The sequence below is a fragment of the Ambystoma mexicanum genome, chromosome 8, assembly GCF_040938575.1.
Source record: "Ambystoma mexicanum isolate Mex_15411 chromosome 8, UKY_AmexF1_1, whole genome shotgun sequence".
In the NCBI taxonomy this organism is placed as follows: domain Eukaryota; kingdom Metazoa; phylum Chordata; class Amphibia; order Caudata; family Ambystomatidae; genus Ambystoma; species Ambystoma mexicanum.
The window spans coordinates 1680564675-1680587343 of NC_090929.1; the positions used below are offsets into that span (position 1 = coordinate 1680564675).

The following is a 22669-nucleotide window of genomic DNA, read 5'->3' on the forward strand; positions in this document are numbered from 1 at the left end:
CAGCGGAATTCACTGTAAGTGCCAGACCCTGAGTACATGAAATCACACCCCAGTATCGTGCCAATGCCCAGTGAACCAGCTTCCCCAGGCACAGAGACCCGACCACCTGCCATGTCAGGTGCCCAGTCAATTCCGCGAAGACACTGCGGAATGTGGGGGTGAGGGCGGGGGGTAACAGGTGGTTGAAAGGGGCGTTGCCATTTGAGGCCCACCTGCCCCGGCTGTCAGACTACCGTTTATTTATTTTTTAAACTGCCTTTCAGCCACCTGTCTGACCCTCTGCAAATAATAATAATAATATAATTAGAGAAATCAGTAACTATTAGGGCGCCTTCAGAAAGAGGAAGACCAATCCTCCTCATCCTCCAGGACCTGCCCCCCTCCCCCACCCGACCCAGGACCTGCCCCCCTCCCCCACCCGACCCAGGAGCTGACCCCGCTGTTTGGACGGCAGATTTTCCGTAAGCCCATAAGTAGCCTTCTGCCAGTCCCCCCTGCCCCCCCCCCCACACACCAAGGAATTAGGAGATATTGTAAGCTTTTGAGAAGTGAGAAGCGGGCGGCGGCCTCCAGCCCATGGGTCATCTGTCCAGTATCTGCCATGGAGACCGCCGGCTGCGTCCTGCTGCTCTGCACCCTTCTCGTGGGCCCAGGTGAGTCTACCCGCCCCCCCACATCATAGAGCCAGGTGAGTCTATACCCCTCAACCAAAGGGCCAGGTGAGCCTGCCCCCTCCATCATAGGGCCAGCAGTGTATGCCCCCTCCATCATAGGGCCAGCAGTGTCTGCCCCCTCCATCATAGGGCCAAGTGAGACTGCCCCCTCCATCATAGGGCCAGCAGTGTCTGCCCCCTCCATCATAGGGCCAGGAGTGTCTGCCCCCTCCATCATAGGGCCAGGCGAGTCTACACCCCTCCACCAAAGGACCAGGAGTGCCTGCCCCCTCCATCATAGGCCAGGCGAGTCTACACCCCTCCACCAAAGGACCAGGTGAGCCTGCCCCCTCCATCATAGGGCAGGTGAGTCTGTCCCCTCCCTCATAAGGCCAAGCGAGTCTGCCTCCTCCATCATAGGGCCAGGCGAGTCTGCCCCCTCCATCATAGGACCAGGAGTGTCTGCCCCCTCCATCATAGGGCCAGGCGAGTCTACACCCCTCCACCAAAGGACCAGGTGAGCCTGCCCCCTCCATCATAGGCCAGGTGAGTCTACCCCCTCCATCATAGGGCCAGGTAAGTCTACACCCCTCCACCAAAGGATCAGGTGAGCCTGCCCCCTCCATCATAGGCCAGGTGAGTCTACACCCCTCCACCAAAGGACCAGCTGAGCCTGCCCCCTCCATCATAGGGCCAGGAGTGTCTGCCACCTCCATCATAGGGCCAGGAGTGTCTGCCCCTCCTACATAGTGCCAGGAGTGTCTGCCCCCTCCATCATAGGGCCAAGCGAGTCTGCCCCCTCCATCATAGGGCCAGGAGTGTCTGCCCCTTCCATCATAGGGCCAGGTGAGTCTGCCCCTCCATCATAGGGCCAGGAGTGTCTGCCCCCTCCACCAAAGGACCAGGCGAGTCTGCCCCCTCCACCAAAGGACCAGGCGAGTCCGCCCCCTCCGCCAAAGGACCAGGAGTGTCTGCCTCCTCCATCATAGGGCCAGGAGTGTCTGCCCCCTCCATCATAGGGACAGGAGTGTCTGCCCCCTCCAACATAGGGCCAGGCGAGTCTGCCCCCTCCATCATAGGGCCAGGAGTGTCTGCCCCCTCCATCATAGGGCCAGGTGAGTTTGCCCCCTCCACCAAAGGACCAGGAGTGTCTGCCCCCTCCATCATAGGGCTAGGTGAGTCTTCCCCCTCCACCAAAGGACCAGGTGAGCCTGCCCCCTCCATCATTCCATCATAGGGCCAGGTGAGTCTACACCCCTCCACCAAAGGACCAGGTGAGCCTGCCCCCTCCATCATAGGGCCACCTCCAACATAGGGCCAGGCGAGTCTGCCCCCTCCATCATAGGGCCAGGAGTGTCTGCCCCCTCCATCATAGGGCCAGGTGAGTCTGCCCCTCCATCATAGGGCCAGGAGTGTCTGCCCCCTCCGCCAAAGGACCAGGCGAGTCTGCCCCCTCCATCATAGGGCCAGGTGAGTCTGCCCCTCCATCATAGGGCCAGGTGAGCCTGACCCCTCCATCATAGGGCCAGGAGTGTCTGCCCCCTCCATCATAGGGCCACGAGTGCCTGCCCCCCCATCATAGGGCCAGGAGTGTCTGCACCCTCCATCATAGGGCCAGGCGAGTCGGCCCCCTCCATCATAGGGCCAGGCGATTCGGCCCCCTCCATCATAGGGCCAGGAGTGTCTGCCCCCTCCATCATAGGGCCAAGTGAGCCTGCCCCCTCCATCATAGGGCCAGGAGTGTCTGCCCCCTCCATCATAGGGCCAGGAGTGTCTGCCCCCTCCATCATAGGGCCAGGAGTGTCTGCCCCCTCCATCATAGGACCAGGTGAGTCTGCCCCTCCATCATAGGGCCAGGCGAGTCTACGCCTCTCCCGAATAGGCTCAGGTGACTCTGCACCTTTCTTTGTCTGCACCATCCTCTTCGACCTCCCTTTGACCCCAGATGAGCCCGCCCCCTCTAGGGTTGCATCAGTCCAGGCCTGCACTTCTGAGTTCTTGTTCTGTGGCTGTTACTTGGCGGTGCGTGCTGGTCCCCTCACATCTCCCGGCTGTGGTGGTGCTCGCCCTCTCTCTCTTTATCGGTGTGCTCGTGCATGCTGATATAGGTGGCATCTCATGGATCTTTAGGTCACAGAAAAAATTGCACTCCAAACCAAAACAAGCATTGGCAATGCCAACAGTTTGGGCTTTTGTGTAGGCATGGGAAAGGTACTTGACATGCTGTGCCGAAGTGGTATTAACTGGCCATTGATGGTAGCGGGTGCAAAATGGTGCGAGTACCTGGGCATCTCATAGCAATGCCTGGCAAATGCCTAATACTTATACACAAGCCAAAACTATTGGCTTTGCCAATGCTTGTTTTTAACACGACTTCATTGAAGGACACCCAGACTGCTTATAAATCGAGTGACTGAAGGAGACCTGGTTAAGACATTTTTATTTCACCAGTAGCGGGTTTATTAACTTTCAGAAGAAAACGCACTGGCAGGCATTTCGAGTGCACAGTTTGATGGTGAGGCTTGAACAAGCAAGCTCGAAGAGTTCCCATGAGGATGTGTGTTGGACGGGGAGGGGCAGTAACTGGGTAGGAATGTCCATAGGGATCGAGATGGTCGTGGGCAGTCAATGGGTGGGCACATAACCAAAAAACACCCACAGGCTGTGTGTCCCTCCTCTCAACCCATAGCTTTATTTGCAGCCTTAGCAGCGATGAAATGAGGCTTAGGGGCTCCTATCCTGTCGCCCCACCCCACCACCTTCACTGGAATCAATTTCATGAACCAGTGGGTTTTCAGTGGCAACATTAGCCTCCGCCAGAACATACTGAGCTGGAGTATAGATGCAGGACGCAGGTCCATCAAGATCTGTCTGAACAAGCATTGGCATGGGATAGGCATTTGTGTTTTGTGTAGGCCTGGGATACGCATTTCTCAGGCATTGCCACACTGGCACTACCTGGCAATAAGAGGACACTAGCTGGACAATGGCGTGATTGTCTGTGCAATAATAGTGCCTGGCAAATGCCTTTCTAATACCTGTATAGAATCCAAAACGACTGGCTTTGTCAATGCTTGTTTTTAAAAGGAATTCAGTGCAAGAAACAGACATAAATCAAGTGGCTGAAGGCAAACCTGGTTCAGACATGTTTATTTCACCAGTAGACCATTTACAGCTGCAATTATGCCAGTAGCTCTCAGTAGACGGCATAGCCATAAAACTGGCAGGCCACACTTTGATGCTACTGCTTGATAGCTGAAAAAGATCTGAGGAGGATGTGTTTTGGGTGGGGCAAGTAGTGCCAGGGGAATGGCCATAGATATTTACATGTCCATGGGTCGGTAAATATCCAAACAACACTCACAAGCAGTGTTTCCCTCCTCACACCACTCCAGCGCATAACACATGTTCAGTAACATAACATGTTAACTCCCACCTCGTTGTACTCCAGTGCAATAGCTACAGCTTACAGCACCACCTAATAACCAAATCTAAAAAGCTGCACAAACCCGCACATTGACACCGAAATCAGATTAAACATGATATGATATGGCATTTATAACGCGCCAACACACAAGTTTTGCAAGGCGCGACATGGCAAGGAAGTCATGTTGCAAGTTACTAGCCTGCCATAGAAAGCCACTCGCCACCTCAATTCTACACACACAGAGCACACCATGTGTTACTAGTCTAGAGTCAGCTATCACTAGCCACTGGCTAGCGGCAAGTGCACATTTTGCACCCCGCTCTAGCATACTTTTTGAGTTGTGCGTTTAGAAGCCGCAAGGAAGGTGGGTGTGCCCTACTGGGGATGCCGGGCATAGATTGGGGGCCATGTGAATGGTATATGTTCTCTAGAACACATACAGGAAAGGATACAAGGGTTTATCATAAATGCAGGACCCAGACTGGAAGCCTCACAGAATGCCCAGATGCTCAAAGCATGGAAACAGAAGACAGACTGAACCCAACAAGGAAGGTACACTTACCATAGCAAAGACAGAGGGTGCAGGCTAGAGCATAGCCGGAAGGTGCACATACCAGAAACATAGACTGAGATTAGCAGTGGAACATGGTCTTCAAGTAGTGTTGCCATGCGTGAGCCAAGGAACACATGATTTTGTGGAGTGCAATATGTGACGGGTCACTGGTACTATATAGTTTGCAACACCAAGAGTGAAGCTTTTTGGAAGATTATTCTCTAAGAACTAAATCACTCCATCAATCCATGATTATGAAATATTTAGGGACTGGCAAATTTGACAGGTTGTGCAATATGAGATTAAATAAATTACCCAAGATCACACAGTTTGGTTAAGTGGCAGGGCTGGGACTAGAGTCGAGTTTGCAATCCCCTCCTTCCCATCCCCCCTACCTGACCCCAGCACTCCCTCAGGTGCTGTGTAATAATGTAATGTTGCACATGTGCACAGTACTCCACATTAGTGTAAAGCACTGGCTTCTTTAGGTTAAAGTTACCTTTGTAAATCACCTGTTTCTTATTTTGTTTGTTTGTTGTGTTGTTGTCCCTCCCCCTCATAAACTGGCTCACCACTTGTTCTTATCTGTGTACTATTGTGCAAGCAGCCTTCCGGGGAATGGCTCAGCCATCTGTAAATGTTCTGATCGAAGTTCGTCCAGTGGCAAAGCTGGGATTCTGGCCCTGAGGCTTGGGCTGCTTAAGCCAGTCTCCTGACTCACACACCCTGCTTTGCATTGGGGTGGGTAGTAAATGCATGGCCATGCTGGGCCCTGCTGCCCACTGTTGAAAGCCTTCCTTTGGGAGGAGTTTGTTGTTAGTTTGTTTGTGTTGTCTGGCACCCTTAAGCCTACGGGTCCATGGTTTGCGCGGTATAAATGATTAAAGCAAAGTAAAGGACTAAGCTCCAGAGCTGCCCCATGCTGAGGCCATGTAAGTTGTTATAACTAGTAATATTGTTTTCTAGCACAGGAGGTGTTACTATCCCCAAAGAGTATCTGCTCACCTTTATCTCCCTCAGAGAGAGGAACAGCTGATCTGGCTTAGCTGGCAGTTAATTCTGTCGTCTGGCATGTGAAGGCAGATCCCTGCGACTCTTGCCTAACACGCTAAGCTATCTTAACCATCGTGGCACTCAAACTTATCAAAGTGCATTTCATCTCCAGATCTGCCATGGGATCATTACATTTCCCAAAAAGAGCGGGAAATGATAACACAGCGCACTACGTGTATGTACTACGTGCACACACAGCACATGCCAGGAAGAATTGATCAGGATGCAGGTCCAAAGCCTCGAAAGCTGCGCAGTAACACCATCCTGGCACGTGACCTGTGCTATCTGTGTTTAGTAGAGATGATGCGCTGGCTTCATTGCATCAGGCATCCGATAGGATCTCAGGGCACAAGCCCAGTTTGCCCGCCCGTTCTCTCAGGAGACATGTGTGCAGTGGTCTTTTACCTCGGACACGTGCTGTGCATGCTGGTCCCACTTCTGGAACGTGGCCCCCGCTCTCCTCTGAAACAATGGCTGTGCACAGTGGTCTGCCAACTCTGAAATGTGCCTACGAGTGGTGGCCCCCTCCTTTTTGCTTTTGGTGAATTTTTGTGGTGCAAGCCACAGAATTGCCGAAACCATTGTTGCAAAAGAGGGAAGGGAATGGGGTTCTGAACTGATACTATCTGGTTGGCATAGCAACCAACAATGCCACGGCATGGAATGGCCAACTCACTAAAATGTATTTTTCCAAACTCCTCCGCCGTGTTACCCAGTGAGGAGCTCCCTAACAAGATGTGCTCCAATCAGCAGCTTTCTAAGAAGCATGTCATTGGTGCATAGCACGTTTCCCTATTGGACTATTTTTGGGCTGCTTTCAGATGCAATCTTTTTTGTATTACTCCCGAGGCTTCCTCTCTAGTACCACTCACCTACCCCATGCCCACTCTCTCTACCCTCACCCGCACTCTCTCTGCCCCACCCTCCCAGCCTTTCAACTCTCTCTACCCGATCCATCGTACCAACTCTCTCTATCCCCACCCACCCTACCAACTCTCTCTAAAATCCTCACCCTCTCTAACCCCAACCCACCCTGTCCCCTCTCTCTATCCGCACCCCTTCTCGCTCTACCCCATCCACCCGCCCTACTCGCACTCCCTCTATCCCCGCCAGCCCTATCCCCCTCTCTCTTCCACCACCCATCCAAACCTCTCTTTCTCTACTCAACCCTACCCTCTCTCTTTACTCCACCACACACCCTACCCCTCTCTCTAGCCCCACCCACCCTACCTGTTCTATTCCACCACCCAGTGTACCCCCTCTCCCTATCCCCTCATTCTTCCTCTCACACTCTCGCTTTATTTCTTGCCCACTCACTCTCACCCTTTCTTGCTCATGTTTCCTCATGCTCATCATCGATGGCACCCTCCCTCAATGGCTTCCTCCCTTGCTCTAGTCCCCCTCTCATTCTATTGCTCATCGATGGCACCCGCCCTCAATGGCTTCCTCCCTTATTCTATTCCCACTCTCATTCTATTGCTCATCGATGGCACCCGCCCTCAATGGCTTCCTCCCTTATTCTATTCCCCCTCTCATTCTATTGCTCATCGATGGCACCCTCCCTCAATGGCTTCCTCCATTGCTCTATTCCCCTCTCATTGTATTGCTCATCGATGGCGCCCTCTATCAATGGCTTCCTCACTTGCGCTAGTCCCCCTTTCTTTTTCTATTGCTCATCGATGGCACCCTTCCTCAATGGCTTCCTCCCTTATTCTATTCCCCCTCTCATTCTATTGCTCATCAATGGCACCCGCCCTCAATGGCTTCCTCCCTTGCTCTATTCCCCCTCTCATTCTATTGCTCATCTACGGCACCCACCCTCAATGGCTTCCTCCCTTGCTCTATTCCCCCTCTCATTCTATTCCTCATCAATGGCACCCGCCCTCAGTGGCTTCCTTCCATGCTCTATTCCCCTTCTCATTCTATTGTACATCATTGATGGCGTCCTCTCTCAATGGCTTTCTCCCTTGCTCTATTCCCCCTCTCATTCTATTGCTCATTGATGGCGCCCTCCCTCAATGGCTTCCTCCCTTGCTCTATTCCCCCTCTCATTCTATTGCTCATCGATGGCACCCTCCCTCAATGGCTTCCTCCCTTGCTCTATTGCCCCTCTCATTCTCATGCTCATCATCGATGGTGTCCTCTATCAATGGCTCCCCCCTTGCTCTATTCCCCTTCTCATTCTATTGCTCATCAATGGCACTGTCTACCAATCGCTTCCTCCGTTGCTCTATTCCCTCTCTCATTCTATTGCTCATCGATGGCACCCTCCCTCAATGGCTTCCTCCCTTGCTCTATTCCCCCTCTCATTCTCGTGCTCATCATTGATGGCGTCCTCTATCAATGGCTCCCCCTTGCTCTATTTCCCTTCTCATTCTATTGCTCATCGATGGCGCCCTCTATGAATGGCTTCCTCCGTTGCTCTATTCCCCCTTTCATTCTATTGCTCATCGATGGCACCCTTCCTCAATGGCTTCCTCCCTTGCTCTATTCCCCCTCTCATTCTATTGCTCATCGATGGCACCCTTCCTCAATGGCTTCCTCCTTTGCTCTATTCCCCCTCCCATTCTATTGTACATCATTGATGGCGTCCTCTCTCAATGAATTCCTCCCTTTCTCTATTCCCACTCTCATTCTATTGCTCATCGATGGCGCCCTCAATCAATGGCTTCCTCCTTTGCTCTATTCCCCTTCTCATTCTATTGCTCATCGATGGCACCCTTCCTCAATGGCTTCCTCCCTTGCTCTATTCCCCATCTCATTCTATTGCTCATCGATGGCACCCTTCCTCAATGGCTTCCTCCCTTGCTCTATTCCCCCTCTCATTCTATTGCTCATCGATGGCACTCTTCCTCAATGGCTTCCTCCCTTGCTCTATTCCCCCTCTTATTCTATTGCTCATCGCTGGCACCCTTCCTCAATGGCTTCCTCCCTTGCTCTATTCCCCCTCTCATTCTTGTGCTCATCATTGATGGTGTCCTCTATCAATGGCTTCCTCCCTTGCTCTATTCCCCCTCTCATTCTATTGCTCATCGATGGTGCCCTCTATCAATGGCTTCCTCCGTTGCTCTATTCCCCCTCTCATTCTATTGCTCATTGATGGCACCCTTCCTCAATGGCTTCCTCCCTTGCTCTAGTCCCTCTCTCATTCCATTGCTCATCATCGATGGCACCCTTCCTCAATGGCTTCCTCCTTTGCTCGATTCCCCCTCTCATACTATTGCTCATCGATGGCACCCTCCCCCAATGGCTTCGTCCCTTGCTTTATTCCCCCTCTCATTCTTGTGCTCATCATTGATGGCGTCCTCTATCAATGGCTTCCTCCCTTGCTCTATTCCCCCTCTCATTCTATTGCTCAACGATGGTGCCCTTAATCAATGGCTTCCTCTGTTGCTCTATTCCCCCTCTCATTCTATTGCTCATCGATGGTGCCCTTAATCAATGGCTTCCTCTGTTGCTCTATTCCCCCTCTCATTCTATTGCTCATTGATGGCGCCCTCCATCAATGGCTTCCCCCCTTGCTCTATTCCCCCTCTCATTCTATTGCTCATCGATGGTGCCCTCTATCAATGGCTTCCTCCCTTGCTCTGTTGCCCTTCACATTCTATTGCTCATCATCGATGGCGCACGCCATTCAAATGATTCCTCCATTGCTACATTCCCCTTCTTATTCCATTGCACAGCTTCACCCTTCACCGTACACTCTTTAGAAACTTTGCACTCTCCTCCTTGCACCCTGGTACCTTTAAATGCAAAACGCAAAGAACAGTAAACCTCAAAACTATTGGCATTGCCAGTGCTTGTGTGATATGTTATGAACGCTGACTTCAGAAATGTAGCAATACATAGTGAGGTCTCACCCCTGAAACATGGCTGTGTGCCTTGCACTCTCTCTTTTTTAAAGTGTGAATGTGCGCCACAGTATCTCACTTATGAAGCAAGGCTGTGTGTCTCAGTCTGTTATCTCTTGCTATATGGATGTGCGTAAGGGTCTCTCGCCATGACAAGTGCCCCTGGGGGATGGGCTGTTACCTCTGAAACATGGCTGTGTGGGTATCCCGCTTTACTCCATCGAGAAAACTTCTTCCACACTCAACACTTTTACATTTGCTTCTTCAAACATTCGCCTCTTCTTGCAATTACTCCTTGCTTTTACTCCTTGCTTTTACGCCTTGCTTTTTCCTTGTCTGCATCTTCACATTGTCACGGTGGCAATGCGTATGGGTAAAGTTAACTGCAAGGTTAGGGTTGAGGGAAGGGTGTGGGAGGGCTAAGAATATGGGACAGAAAAATGTGATTAACTGGGGGGCTCCCTTTTTAATGACAAAGTGAAAGACAGAAGAACTAAAAAGAGGTCAAAATGACAAAGTGAATGTATGGTGAAGTGAATGCAGAAGAAGTGTGTGTGTGTGTGTGCGCGTGTGTCTCACATTCTGAAATGTGGCAGCATATGGTGGTCTCTCACCTTTGAAATGTTTGCTCCTGGCAGTGGCCTAGTCTTCTTGTGATGGTCCCCCAAACTCCCCATGTGTGGTGGTACACTGGCCACCCACCACTGACATGTGGCTGTGTGGTGGCAGTGCTACGGCAACGGTGACCTTGCCTGTATAACGTGTTGCCTTTCCCCGCCTTCAGGAGATGCCCTGCAGTGCTTCACATGTGCTGGCTCCAATGATGAGGACTGCAACCGCCAGGGCCCCCAGCAGTGCCCCAGCTACTCGGACGCCTGCGTGACGCTGCGAGGCCAAGCCAGTGAGTATCTGTGCACCACGTCAAAGTACATCTCGCCCACAGATAATCTATGCAACAGTTGAGACCACCCTCCCTATCCACGACCTGTATACCCTTACCTGGAACCTTATGTATCCTGTTGTAGCTTGATTGATCTGTGTATTGTCTGAGGGAAAGCAGGGCCTCATAGAATGGTGAGGTGGAGCCTGGAGTGTTGAAGGCTTGGGAGTTCCACAGAGTGATGGTTGGGACTTGGAGTATGGAAGGGAACCAGGACTGCTTGTGACCTTATCTCCTACCTTTCATGATCTACTTCTATGTAACCAAGAACAGTAAAGCATCTTCTGTTTGTACTTACCTGGATGAGCCTGGTTCCTGCTCCATGTTATCACTCATCCAGGCAGATCTTGCTAGGGGCAAGATACTATATATCCCCTCCCTTCATATCCTACCCGGGACATGTCTTTGCAGCGGTATAAAAGCATCCTTTTTACTTGAAATCCAAAAATCAGATACACTGAAAAGGGGGAGTAGAATAATTTAAAAAGTGGGGTCTATGAGGCTTCCTTCAGCTCTGTGAAATAAATTGCTTCTTAAAATGATGCTTCTACACCTATATTGGGCCTTTTCAGAGCGATGAGAAGACATTGGCCCCTTCTAACTGTAGTATAGTTTTTAATTTGAAAACCTAAAAACTAAAAATTGAAAAAGGGGGACTAGAACAATTTTAAAAACAGGAGACGGTATGGGGGTTGCCCCCAGACTGGCAAAATGAAGAACAACTTAAAATGAGGCCTTTACACCAATGCAAAGACCACAGGCCTACTCAGCAATAATACCCTGTGTTAAGGGCTGTATTGTGTCGTAATTGCCCACCTTAATAGGCCTCAGTGGAGCAGCGGCCATTAGCAAGGACCCCATTGTCACATGGTACAGCCTTTAGTACAGGGTGTTACCACTTTTAGCATCACGGGGCAAAACCCAGGGTACCTAGAGCAATAACAAAAATAAAAAAACACAATGTGTATAAAAAAAGGCCATCATGGCGACAGAAAGCGGGGGCTCAGAGTGTAGCCCTCTATGATGCCATGGCCGGCGACGTCATGGGCAAAGGCTTAGCACGCAATGCCGCAGGCATGATGAGGGCTGAGCACAGTAGCGGTGGGTAGGCAGGAGGAGTGGAGCGGTGAGGGTGGCAGAAGGGAGTGGGAAGTGAGAGAGGGGGCGCCAGGGAGAGAGAGGCCAGCCAGCAGCTTGGTAGGTAGGTAGAAACTTTAGTCAGAAAATAGCCATGAACATAAAGAGCACTCATTATCTAAAACATTCACAAACATACAGGATCGCAATCAATATAAAACACCAGCATGCTCCAGATATCCTACTAAACGCCGCTCTTACAATTGTTTGTTTGTTTGTTTGTTTATTTATTTATATAGCGCTCCAAACCCAGAGGCATCTGGGGGGCGCGTTACAGGTTGCTTATAATTACATTTTACAAGTCAATTAAAAACAGATACATGATGAAGCAATTAGGACATTTTTAACATTATTGTAAATCAGAAATTTACATGACAAATTTACACAGCTACACAGGCAACATAGTAATCTAGAAAGAACAAGAGTGCTCCCCTAGTGGCAGTTATAGATCTCGAGCAAAAAGACAGCTTTTAGTTTCAATTCAAAACATCATACATAAAATCTTCATTGTTATGGTTCATTAACAGGGGCAGCCTCACTATATGACCTCATATTATTTTCAATAAAATGAGGTCACAGCCATCTTCTTCTAAAATCTATTAAAAAACAGACAAAATAATAAAAAATGCACAATATCCTCTTCTTTGCCTGTAACACGTGAATCCAATTTGTCAGTGCCCAACCAACTCATTCAGCCTTTAGGGGGAGCATGTTTGATCTAATCATCAGATCTGTTCTTCTGCACTTGGGGACTTAATTTTACTCATATTGGTTGGTTTAGCATTAATTACCCCAAAACCCTCACATCCTTTATTGTACAACTCTAATGACTGTAGCATTTTCATTCTAGACAGAATTCTACCGTGTTCCACTTGTACAGCACCTTTTTTTTAAGAAGGGCCTTGCGTTGCAAATTAGACATGTTACTGGATACAGCAACATCCCCAAAACACTTAGCCTTGAATACCAGCAAAACATTTGCTGTGCAGGCAAAGACCCGGCCTCTATGAGGGCATTGCTTATATTGCGGTTTATGCAGGGGTCGAACTGAACATTCAGAAGGAATTCAAGAAACCTCCTTTGTACTTGGGAGGTCACGCTAAGAACACCTAACTCGAGGCACAGAGCGTTGCATGGGGTTCTAGGCAATAACCCTGCCACTTTCCTCAAGAATGTATTCTGCACAACCTCCAGAGGTACGCAGGGCAAATGGCCCAGATCTCAGATCCATACACAGCTGACATCTGCGGTTTAGCCTCCAACACTAATAGGCCTAGGTCCAATCTTTAACCCCCATGTCAATAAAAGAGATGAACTAGCCCCTAATCACTTAACGCAGCCTGCTTCGCAACCTTCTTTACCTGTATACCCCAACTACCATTATTCGCAGACTCCAACCCTAAATATCTCTAAGAACTAACAGTCTCCATATTGTCCTTACTGATAAGCCAACTACTCTTTGCGCCTCCATTTCCAAAGATCATAATCATGATTTAATTTCAATCCATGACCATTGAAATATAGATTTGCATCCAGTAGACTCTGCCGTAGACCGCAAGGAATCCAGTAGACTGTGCCGTAGACCGCAAGGCTTCGAGTAGACTCTGCCGTAGACTGCAAGGTATCCAGTAGACTTTGCCGTAGACCGCAAGGCATCCAGTAGACTCTGCCGTAGACTGCAAGGCATCCAGTAGACTCTGCAATAGACAGAAAGGCATCCAGTAGACTGTGCCGTAGACCACAAGGCATCCAGTGGACTCTGCCGTAGACCACAAGGCATCCAGTAGACTCTGATGTAGACTGCAAGGCATCCAGTAGACTCTGCCGTAGACAGCAAGGCATCCAGTAGACTGTCCCGTAGACCGCAAGGCATCCAGTAGACTGTCCCGTAGACCGCAAGGCATCCAGTAGACTCTGCCGTAGACCGCAAGGCATCCAGTAGAATGTGCCGTAGACCGCAAGGCATCCAGTAGACTCTGCCGTAGACCGCAAGGCATCCAGTAGACTCTGCCGTAGACCGCAAGGCATCCAGTAGACTGTGCCGTAGACCGCAAGACATCCAGTAGACTCTGCCGTAGACCGCAAGGCATCCAGTAGACTGTGCCGTAGACAGCAAGGCATCCAGTAGACTCTGCCGTAGGCCGCAAGGCATCCAGTAGACTGTGCCGTAGACAGCAAGGCATTCAGTGGACTCTGCCATAGACCGCAAGGCATCCAGTAGACTCTGTCGTAGGCCGCAAGGCATCCAGTAGACTGTGCCGTAGACCACAAGGCATCCAGTAGACTCTGCCGTAGAACGCAAGGCATCCAGTAGACTCTGCTGTAGACAGCAAGGCATCCAGTAGACTCTGCCTTAGACAGCAAGGCATCCAGTAGACTGTCCCGTAGACCGCAAGGCATCCAGTAGACTGTGCCGTAGACCGCAAGGCATCCAGTAGACTCTGCCGTAGACCGCAAGGCATCCAGTAGACTCTGCCGTAGACAGCAAGGCATCCAGTAGACTGTGCCGTAGACCGCAAGGCTCCAGTAGACTCTGCCGTAGACAGCAAGGCATCCAGTAGACTCTGCCATAGACCGCAATGCATCCAGTAGACTGTGCCGTAGACCGCAAGGCATCCAGTAGACTGTGCAGTAGACCGCAAGGCATCCAGTAGACTGTGCCGTAGACAGCAAGGCATCCAGTAGACTCTGCCATAGACCGCAAGGCATCCAGTAGACTGTGCCTTAGACCGCAAGGCATCCAGTAGACTGTGCCGTAGACAGCAGGGCATCCAGTAGACTCTGCCGTAGACCGCAAGACATCCAGTAGACTGTGCCGTAGACCGCAAGGCATCCAGTAGACTCTGCCGTAGACCGCAAGGAATCCAGTAGACTCTGCTGTAGACAGCAAGGCATCCAGTAGACTCTGCCGTAGACCGCAAGGCATCCAGTAGACTCTGCCGTAGACAGCAAGGCATCCAGTAGACTCTGCCGTAGACCGCAAGGCATCCAGTAGACTCTGCCGTAGACAGCAAGGCATCCAGTAGACTGTGCCGTAGACCGCAAGGCATCCAGTAGACTGTGCCGTAGACCGCAAGACATCCAGTAGACTCTGCCGTAGACAGCAAGGCATCCAGTAGACTGTGCCGTAGACCGCAAGGCATCCAGTAGACTCTGCCGTACACCGCAAGGCATCCAGTAGACTCTGCCGTAGACCGCAAGGCATCCAGTAGACTCTGCCGTAGACAGCAAGGCATCCAGTAGACTGTGCTGTAGACCGCAAGGCATCCAGTAGACTCTGCCGTAGACCGCAAGGCATCCAGTAGACTGTGCCGTAGACCACAAGGCATCCAGTAGACTCTGCCGTAGACAGCAAGGCATCCAGTAGACTGTGCCGTAGACCGCAAGGCATCCAGTAGACTCTGCCATAGACAGCAAGGCATCCAGTAGACTGTGCCGTAGACCGCAAGGCATCCAGTAGACTCTGTCGTAGACCGCAAGACATTCAGTAGACTCTACCGTAGACAGCAAGGCATCCAGTAGACTGTGCCGTAGATCGCAAGGCATCCAGTAGACTCTGCCGTAGACCGCAAAGCATCCAGTAGACTCTGCCGTAGACCGCAAGGCATCCAGTAGACTCTGTCGTAGACCGCAAGACATTCAGTAGACTCTGCCGTAGACAGCAAGGCATCCAGTAGACTGTGCCGTAGATCGCAAGGCATCCAGTAGACTCTGCCGTAGACAGCAAAGCATCCAGTAGACTCTGCCGTAGACCGCAAGGCATCCAGTAGACTCTGCCGTAGACCGCAAGGCATCCAGTAGACTCTGCTGTAGACAGCAAGGCATCCAGTAGGCTCTGCCGTAGACGGCAAGGCATCCAGTAGACTCTGTCGTAGACAGCAAGGCATCCAGTAGACTCTGCCGTAGACCGCAAAGCATCCAGTAGACTCTGCCGTAGACCGCAAGGCATCCAGTAGACTCTGCCGTAGACAGCAAGGCATCCAGTAGACTCTGCTGTAGACAGCAAGGCATCCAGTAGACTCTGCCGTAGACCGCAAAGCATCCAGTAGACTCTGCCGTAGACCGCAAGGCATCCAGTAGACTCTGCGACTGTGCCGTAGACAGCAAGGCATCCAGTAGACTCTGCCGTAGACCGCAAGGCATCCAGTAGACTCTGCCGTAGACCGCAAAGCATCCAGTAGACTCTGCCGTAGACCGCAAGGCATCCAGTAGACTCTGCGACTGTGCCGTAGACAGCAAGGCATCCAGTAGACTCTGCGACTGTGCCGTAGACAGCAAGGCATCCAGTACACTCTGCAGTAGACCGCAAGGCATCCAGTAGACTCTGCCGTAGACAGCAAGGCATCCAGTAGACTCTGCCGTAGACAGCAAGGCATCCAGTAGACTCTGCCGTAGACAGCAAGGCATCCAGTAGACTGTGCCGTAGACCGCCAGGAGAAAGAGCTAGTAGAACAGCATTGTCTGCATACAGCAGAGAACTGAATTTAGTCCCATTTAATAAAGGTGGGATGAGCCTAGCTGAAGAGTTAGGCAGGTTCAATTCTAAATAAAACAGAATAAATATTAACGGCACTAGTGGACAGCCTTGTTTGAACCCCCCCCCCTCCCTAGGGACATAGCTACCACAGAGCGCGTCCCATAGATGCAGGGCTTCAGCATCGCCAAGTATGCGTGCCACCTTTCCTTGTCCACCTTCTGCATTGGGGTGAAGTACCACTTTGCTTTTGTTGTTTGGGTTCGTGGTGATGCTCCAATATCCATACAAACACCAACGGATTGTGGTGACTCTCGGCACGCGCCACAATCCTAACATCCTTGCCCTTATGGAAGGAGAAACAGTCCATTCAGCAATAATCGCGAAACGGTTTCCTGGCCCCAGGTTCTACACTAGTGTAGGTGGGATCTCCCCTTTGCATCTCCCAGCTCGGAGCAGGACAATGTGGTGCGGCCCTTTGGCGCCTGCCATTTTGGCACGGTGCGTTGGCCGCACTGGTCTTTTGGCAGGCACTGTTGGCTGTGTTCAGCAGGGAACAGGGACCTACTAGCGCTGTATTGTCCCTAAATATACTGTCATCCTAATCACTAATAAATCTAGTGGTTAGGATGAGAGTATACTGAAGGAATACATGGCGCTCAGTAAAAAACATGAGAAAGCTGCACTTTAACTTGTAAATTGCTGTGTTGCACATGTCTTGGGAGGATAGTTTAGGGGTAACGTGGTCGCCTTGGAAGCAAGACAACATGGAGCAACACAGGTTGGATCCCTGAGTCCGCACTTAAAAACCTCTGGCTATTAAGTGTGTTATAAATAACCTATCATTTCATGTCACGCGTGCTCCATTCATGGCATGACATGCAGGACACTGCAACCTTCAGGTAAAGTACAGCTTTATTTTCGGAGCGTCATCCATGAGCTCCTATAGCAACAGGCTGAGCCTCAGGGAACCTCTGTATCTGGGGGCTCTTACCTATTCATAGGCCTGCGACTCAGAAACCACCAAAGCTGGTATCTCCCAACTCTTCCATGATTCACAGGTGAGTTCAGTGAGTAATACCAAACTCCGGGCATCGGCACCGCTCTGGGTGATGAAGCATCTCTGGGCTGGACCCTTGCTGCTCCCCGCAGAGGCGTTGCTAGGGGGTGGCTAAGGGGGCTATAGCCCCGGGTCTTTTGGCTGTAGCCCCGGATAGAATCTCAGGAGCTACAACCAAAAGGCTAGCTAGCCCCCAGTCCCAACAGTTCCGACACTAGCGTAGCCCCGGGTCTTTTCCAGACCTAGCAACACCCCTGGGCCTCCCCGTCCCTCAGGTCCTCTTGAGAACGGGAGGAAACCTTCTAGAGCACAGTGCCACACTGGGTGTTCTCTAGATGTGCAGCACACACACACAGACCCCTTTTCCTGCTCCTATCTGCATAGGTTTTGAAACATTGGAGGTCAGAGATCGAACATGATCCAAGCCCAGGGCCCGGGCAATGATAAGGCAGTGTGTCAGTGTTGTCTCCGTCTTCTTCTAGTTCTGTGCTCTTGGATGGAAAGTCCATACAGTGCATTGTACAAAAAACTATATATAAAAACACCTTGCTGTGGAGATAGCCTGGGCGCTCTCTTGTGATGGTTCTCTGGCAGGAAGGCAGCAGCAGGCAAAAGTAGCAGCAATGTGTAGGGGGCCCAAGGTCTTTACACAACTCTTCTCCACCTGGCCCAAATCTGCAAGGAGTGGCCCAGGGAGTCTTCAATTTTATGCAGTCCAAGAGGGCTGAAAATGTTGGGCTCTCCCCGCTGTGGGGAGTGCGAGTAATAATGAGAACCTCTGGCCAGCAGAGGTGACTGTGAGTCACCTGGTGGTAGCATTGCTGACAGGCACTCATCTGCTTGTCAGGGGAGCAACTCAGTGCAGGCCTGGGCAGCTGAGGTGAACAGCTGCAGAGCAAAGAGCCTCTAAATACTTAGAGGGTTTTCTCCCTTATCCCTCTAATGGCACTCCGCTCGTGCAGGTGCACGTTTTTTTGTTTTGTTTTAGAGTAAAGGATCCCTCACGTGATCATGCACAAAGGTTCTTTACTCCGATCTTGTTGTTTCTTTTTCAGGGATCGCCGGCGCATAAAGCCGCATCGGGATCCTTTCATTTTTTTAAATCCCCCGCAGGGGGTTACAATCTCCCCCCCTTTGAATTATCCTTGACCCTGAGGATAGCCTTGGCCTGCTATATGCATTTGTCAAGCCATGATTTAGGCGGGCAGGCCACCGGTTGCTACCAAGTACCCTGAATCTCAGGCACCCCACACTGGAACCAGGGAACCCTGGTGTACGGTTCTTTTAGTTGTTATATGCTCATATATACTTTTCTGTTCAGGTACACTGGCAGGGTTTTTTGAGAGTTTTGTTTAAAGAAAGAAAGCAAACTAAGGAGACACTATATACAACTAACTTAACCTAAGCCGCCGCTTATCCAAACCTTAAAAACTAAAATATGAAGTCTTTTTCAATCTTAAAAATTACAAAAAGTCTTTAAAACATATATACAAAGTCCATACAGTGTACTGTACTAAAAGATATATATATATAAACACACGTTACTTGGGAGACAGCTTGGCTAGGGATGTCTCAAGGTCTTTAGTGCTGCTCTTTCTGGATGTTCTTTTGTCTTGAGCTCTCTTGTGATGGTTCTCTGGCAGGCAGCAGCAGGCAAACGGCAGCAGCAATGTGTGGGTATCAAAGTCTTTACTTGGGCTGGGTTGCGTATGCAAGGGGCAGCCCAGCAATCCGATGCAGCGTGTGGTGCCCAGCACAACTCTTCTCCACCTGGGCCATGTCTGCCAGCTTTGGGAGTCCTGGTGGGCCACCTGACATGGGGGCGGCCCCTTCAATTTTATGCAGCCCAGACAGACTGAAAACATTGGGTGCTCCCAGCTGTGGGGATTGCCAGTAGTTATGAGTGCCCGGGGCCAGCGGCGGTGACTCACGCCGCTCCCCTGCTTGTCAGGGGAGTGTCTCACTGCTGGCCGAGGCAGCGGTGCTGAATGGGCACAGAGCGAAGCGCCTCAAACCCTTAGAGGGTTTTTAGGGTTATCACTCTAATGGCACTCTGCTTGCACTGGTGACAGTTTTTCTTTTGTTTTAAAGTAAAGGATCCCTTGCGTGATCATGCACGAGGGTCCTTTACTCCAATATTTTTTTGTTCTTTTTCAAGGATCTCTGGCAAGAGAAGCCTCATCTGGGATCCTTTTCTCTTTTAAATCCACTGCAGGGGGTTATCCTAAGTCTGAAAAAGAAACCACTTCTACGATATTGGCAGGTGTAGTTATGTTTGTCATATATTAGAAGTAAATGGATTGGGACTCAGTACTTTTTAATTCGTGTTTTATAATTGTTTTAATCTTTGCTTTGTTTGTTTGGGCATTTATATAGTGCTACGAACCCTCGGGTATCTAAGCGCTGCTTATTTCCCACAGTGTGTGGTGCTCATTTATCGACCTTGGAAGGATGAAAGGCTGAGTTTTGCCCTGCCGGGATTCGAACCTGCGTCAGCCGGCTCTTCACAGATGTCAAAGCGAGCGCTCTACTCGCTGTGCTATCTGACCAGCTTTCTGTGTTCACTGTGGAATACATAGTTTGTGTGTTCCGTATGGCGCAGCTTCTGTGGCATTCTTTCATTCGTGCGGGAATTCTGTTGATCATGTGCAATAGCCAAAGTTGAAATCCATATTGATACATTGAGTGGCACAATGGTTCAGAAGTTAGCACAGTGTGTTAAGCACTCATTGCAGAGATATGCGTTCATATGAAAGATTAGAAGAGCACTCCAGCAAGGCTGGCTGAAGCTTTCCGATGTCTGAAGTTTATAAACCTACCTGCATATGTACTTGGTTTTGCAGCATAAGAGGTGCTATTATCAGCAATGTTCCTGCACCAGATAGGGGATGCTATAAAAACTAACATGCCTTTCGTATGGTGAAGGTCTAGAAATTGGTTTATTCAGATAGGGCGTTCTAAACGCTAGGCAATCCCCTCCAAAGATGAGCATAAACCATTAGTCCAAGAGGTGAATAAAAGACTGTGGAACCAAAGTGTTCATGCGTGTATCCTGGCTTTGCCAGCAGACGATGCAGTGATCCTGGTCAAATCATATAATATCTCTTGCATTACTGTGCTGTCTTCTGTGCGGTTTTCCTTCTTGCATGCTGGTGGCATTGTTTAGCTCATTACTTGATCTTTCTTCTTCTGTAGGTCATTTGAGTGGGAGGGGGTGGTAGACAGGAGAGAGTGGACCAGATGTTGTAGGCCTTGGGCAAGCATATTGTAAGGTCTGCTCGTTTGACACAAAAAACATTTTGCTTTTTGTATAAAAGTCAAAGGTTTTTTGCACGTTTATGAATGACAATTTCACAAGCCATTGTTTTGGAAGTACTTCAAGCTTAAAAGTACAAAAGACATACCTAGATTAAATCTGTTAAATCACATTGATTGGTAAATCATTCCCATTTTGCATAACACCCTTCTGTAATATCTTGGTTTTAAAAAGTGTCAGGTCTGGAAATGTGATTTGTGTACTTTGCAAGTCAGTGGTAAGAGCTGGAAAAGGAAGTGTTCAAATGCACAAATTGCAGAGTTGGCACGGATCCCAGCTTCACCCCTTAAGCAATGTGAGATCCTGGGCATCTCATTTAATCTTGTATTGCCTAACCTCTCAGAATTGCCAGTCCCTAAACCTTTCAAACGTGTCAGCCCTTCAGAGTGATTTCCTTCTCAGGGTATGATCTTCATAAAAGCCTCACTCATGGCTTCACTGGCTATAGGGTTGCTTCGACTATAATAGTGAGCATTGATATACTGCACACCACAGGGACTTGTTCCCTTGATCTCTAATGACAACACTATTTGAAAACCATGTCCCACTTCTAATCTCAGTCTGTCTTGATAGAGACACCTTCCTGGTAGCTTCTAATCTGCCTCCACTATCCATGCTATGCTATACTATGCTATGTGCAGCTTTCTCCTTCCTTCCAGCTCCTCTCCACTACCCATGCTATGCTATACTATGCTATGTGCAGCTTTCTCCTCCCTTACAATTGCTCTACTCTACCCATGCTAGAGCACGTTTGCATTCTGTGAGGCGGCTAATGTCAGTTCTCTGCCTATTCTGGGTTACATGTACCTTTTACATACAGTCCCGCATTAATACTACAGGCTGCACACCTTCCTGTTTCTATACTAGAAGAGAAGTAACCTCTTGGTAGACTGCTAATGTTGGCCTTCAAATGCTACTTGTTTATCATTCTGATTAAAGCCAGAATGAAGAGGGTAAGGGGTCATAAAAGGGAGTAAACATGCTTATTTTTAATGTTGCGAGGTGGCATATCTACCTATGGGTTATGCTCACGGTGGGTGAGAGAGAGGCGGTACCACCAGATATTCTTGATCACTTAATTCCTTTTGTTTGGTGGAGGGGGCCCCAAAGATGTCCATGCCCAGCGCCCCAAAATTGCTTAAGATGGCCCTGGATGTCCCCGAAGGTGGCCTGCACGCTTGTGTCCTCTAGGTGCCCATATTAAGCCTCATTTCTGAGCCAGGGCATGATGGGATAGTCTGCGATGAAAGCAGCAGAGGATGGGCAGCTTCCGCTCCTCATCTGCCCTGTTCCCACAGTCATTCCCCCTTCACTCCTCCTTTGTTGGAACTGTGTGCCTGGTACATTCGTCAATGTCAGCATGGTGTGAATTGAACACGAGCTTTTCCCACATTCGGTGCATGCATTTGCTGAGCTCCCAGGTCCCTCCCACAACCGGTTCATGCATCTGCTGCGCTCCCACACCCCTCCCACATTCGGCGCATGCATCTGCTGCACTCCCAGGCCCCTCCCACATTCGGTGCATGCATATGCTGCGCCCGCAGGCCCCTCCAACATTTGGTGCATGCATCTGCTGCGCTCCCAGGCCCCACCCACATTTGGTGCATGCATCTGCTGCGCTTCCAGGCCCCTCCCACATTTGGTGCATGCATCTGCTGCGCTCCCAGACCCCTCCCACATTCGGCGCATGCATCTGCTGCGCTCCCAGACCCCTCCCACATTCGGCGCATGCATCTGCTGCGCTCCCAGGCCCCTCCCACATTTGGTGCATGCATCTGCTGCGCTCCCAGACCCCTCCTATATTCGGTGCATGTGTATGCTGCGCTCCCAGGCCCCTCCCACATTTGGTGCATGCATCTGCTGCGCTCCCAGACCCCTCCCACATTCGGCGCATGCATCTGCTGCGCTCCCAGGCCCCTCCCACATTTGGTGCATGCATCTGCTGCGCTCCCAGGCCCCTCCCACATTCGGTGCATGCATCTGCGGCCCTCCCAGGCCCCTTGCCCCGGAGCGGTTCCATCATGCACAGATGCTATCATGGAAATGAATCTCATTTCTGTGTCTGGGCATGCGAGGATTCTGTGCTGGGTTCCTTTCCTCTACAGATTCATTACAAGTGTGCTATGCAGACTCTCCATTTTTCATTTATTTTACTGGTTATTTAAACACCTAAAATTGCTTACTCCAGTGTGCTCGGGTAGCGGG

General features: G+C 50.3%; 1 protein-coding gene across 1 annotated transcript in view; it reads left to right on the forward strand.

The window, feature by feature from the left end:
* The first annotated feature begins 500 nt into the window (after positions 1-500).
* LOC138473314 (prostate stem cell antigen-like) overlaps positions 501-22669 on the forward strand; it is a 42464-nt gene continuing 20295 nt past the window's right edge. Inside the window, exons 1-2 of the mRNA XM_069611978.1 lie at positions 501-653; positions 10322-10438. Coding sequence (XP_069468079.1) covers positions 602-653; positions 10322-10438 — 169 coding nt within the window. The 5' untranslated portion in view covers positions 501-601. The remainder of the gene's footprint in view (positions 654-10321; positions 10439-22669) is intronic.